The sequence below is a fragment of the Notothenia coriiceps genome, unplaced genomic scaffold (genome assembly GCF_000735185.1).
Source record: "Notothenia coriiceps isolate Sejong01 unplaced genomic scaffold, NC01 NC01_scaffold00000255, whole genome shotgun sequence".
Classification (NCBI taxonomy): domain Eukaryota; kingdom Metazoa; phylum Chordata; class Actinopteri; order Perciformes; family Nototheniidae; genus Notothenia; species Notothenia coriiceps.
In genome coordinates, this window is record NW_011332956.1 from 2,149 (window position 1) to 5,002 (window position 2,854).

General features: G+C 41.8%; 1 protein-coding gene across 1 annotated transcript; it reads right to left on the reverse strand.

Annotated features, from left to right (window-relative positions):
* Positions 1-258: 258 nt before the first annotated feature.
* On the reverse strand, positions 259-2,698 carry med8 (mediator complex subunit 8; the record flags this gene model as incomplete). The annotated part of the gene is made up of 5 exons (XM_010776845.1): positions 259-563; positions 837-1,076; positions 1,164-1,251; positions 2,299-2,439; positions 2,540-2,698. Coding segments are annotated over 5 exons (699 nt in total), but the record flags the coding sequence as incomplete, so codon positions are not given.
* Between the last annotated feature and the right edge of the window lie 156 nt (positions 2,699-2,854).

Below are 2,854 nucleotides of genomic sequence, written 5' to 3' on the forward strand. Positions count from 1 at the left end.
CAGATTTTTAAATGGCAAGAATTAATAAAAAAATGTGCAGAAATATTACTCTCCTGAAGTGCACATACAAACAGAATAAATAATGAAGTATCTATGTGTATTCATCCTACAGCCAATTAGTTCTTATAACACATATTTGATTGAAAAGAGAACATTTCCAACACAAGCTATTATAGTCCATACATGATGACACGCTGCCCTCTAGTGGCTCAAACGCTGTGGCACAGATAATGTATCAACAATGAACAGTGCACCATAAAAAGGTCACTAATATTATCATTTTATTTTTGGAAAACGTTTAAAGAAACAGCTTTAGTGAGAACAACAAATTACTTTTGCAGGAAAATATACAAGGATACAGCTTTAGTGAGAACAACAAATTACTTTTGCAGGAAAATATACAAGGATACAGGTTTAGTTTTACAAATGTCATTGCCGTAGGTGTGTTTCTGAAATGTAACACGTCTGGTGAACATATAATAAACGAGGAGATCATCGGTTGTAGGGATGCATCGACCCGGATGCAGATTTGATGTTTGTCTTGATGCTGCTTGGTATTTTTCCTGAGAAAGAAAAGAAAGGGAGAGAATAAATAATATGCAACAACTTCAAATTCGACTCATTTGGAACATATCCACTTTTTTTGCAATTAAGAAAAGAGTACCCTTGAAATATTCGGTTATTTTGATATGAATGTGTACAGCATCACCACTTTATACAGACCGTTACATAAACATTAACCCTGACTAAATCAAATATTTGGGGGCCTAACATCATTATTAGTGTGCTGAACAGTGAGACAGGAGAATACTAACCCAGCTCTCCAGGCCTCCTACCTGGCTGCCCCTGCTGCTGAGGGCCCACGGGGCCTCCCATACCTGCCTGCTGGCCAGAACCGCCCCCGATGGTGACCTGCTGTAAGGTGGGACCTCCACTCATCATGGGCCCTTGTCCTGGGTGTCCAGGGGCCACTGGGCCTGGGGGCCTACATTTAGAGAGCCCCTTCCCAAACGCCACCGCTCCAACCAGTGCGTTGGTGTCCGCGGGGTTAAAGGACGGCTTGCTCTGACGGATTGCTGGGAAAAGAACATATTGAGTGTCAACAAGTTTAAGTGTATAAATACATTTGAGATGATGAGCCGGACATTGAGAGTGAAACACACCAGCACTCTCTGAATCTCTGTCGTCACGGGGATTGTTGAGCTTCTCGAGCAGATTGGAACACAGTTTGTTCAACGTCTGGATCTGTTTCTGTTGAGAAGAATATCATCAGGGTGGGGGGGGGTTTACAAGTGGAAAAAACTCTCGGCAGTAAGCAGTGTTTGGCAACTGAATTCATACTTGTAAGAGCCAACTCAAGACCCACTTTTTTGTCTTTTAATTTAATTGTATTCATTCTTATGTTATTCTTATGTTATACTGTCCTGTGTTGGTATTACATGTTATTATTTATGGGACTTGGCTTTGGAACTGGAGGCTGGCCGTTTCAAGTCCCCTAACAGACCAAATAAGGGACTGGTAATTGGAAAGGTCCCAGTTCACATCCTGGGCACTGGCGCAGTGCCATTGAGCAAGGCAACCCCCCCCCCCCCCCCCTTGCTCCCTGGGCGCTGTAAAATTGCAGCTCACTGCTCCTAGTACTAGGATGGATTCAATGGAGAGGTCAAATGTGTGTGTGTGCGGTGTACATCTACATGTATGCGAAAAATACAAATGTTTTAATTCTTCTGTTTCTAAGGAACATATATGTTAAATAGTTTGTTACCTGGGAAAGGGGGGTAGGTATTGTTATCATTTTTGTTTATGTCTTAGGGTTGTGAAGCACTTTGTGTTACCTTTGTGTATGAAAAGTGCTATTTAAATAAAGTTTGAAATTATTTGAAAGTTCAACATGTTGGTTGAGTTTCACCATTCTAGATTCTAACTTTTAAAAGGTTTTCTACGTAATTAATTAAAGATATTCGACAACATACATTAACCTATTTGAAACTTCCTTTCATGGAACATTTAAAATAAATAATGTTCATAATGAAACATTGACTATTCCATAACTACATTGTCCCCAAAGAGTCACCATGTTACTGAACCATCTTGTTGTTATTGAGGTTGTTTCTCCATAACCTATTTTGGACTTGCCGCAGTTGTAAATGCAGTTGACTTCACGCACACTCATCAGCCGATCAGCTGAAAGCAGCCACTTTCAACCAGTCAATTGGTGTTTTCTTATATTTAAGTCCAGCAAACTGCTTGGTATTTCTGAATATGAGTAGGGCAGCATCCATGTGAGCACCATCTGACCTGTGCCACCTCCGGGCCAATCCGTGCTGCCTCCACACTTAGCTGTTTCTCCTGCTCCTCCACCTCTGGATCAGGCTTAGTCCGCAGATAGTCTGGAACAATCTCATGGCTGAACACCGGGACACGCTGCTCTGTGAGTTTCTGTGGGGAGAACAAGCAGAGTCAGAAGCAGACAGGTCAGAGAGATGTCTTCAAAATCACATCAGAGGAGCAGAATGCAGACAGCGGCTTTGAAACTCACCGCTAAATCCTCATCCCGGTCTGGAGACAGGAGCAGAGGGATTATGACTTGGTTGCGAAAGGACGGCGTCTTCTCGTTCTTGAGCAGTTTGTTGATGGTGTTCAGCTGACCAGAGAGCAGAGCGAAGTTGTCCAGCACAGACGGCCTGAATGACACAAACACACATTATCACCTCATGTCCTCTGCATGTTTTTAAAGCTAGGCTAAATGAAATGCTCGTTGATACTATGGGCACTTGTAAATGTATATAACTATGTAAATATATCATGTAAATATAATGTATGATGTCCTTTATTGTTTTATGTTTCATGTGGA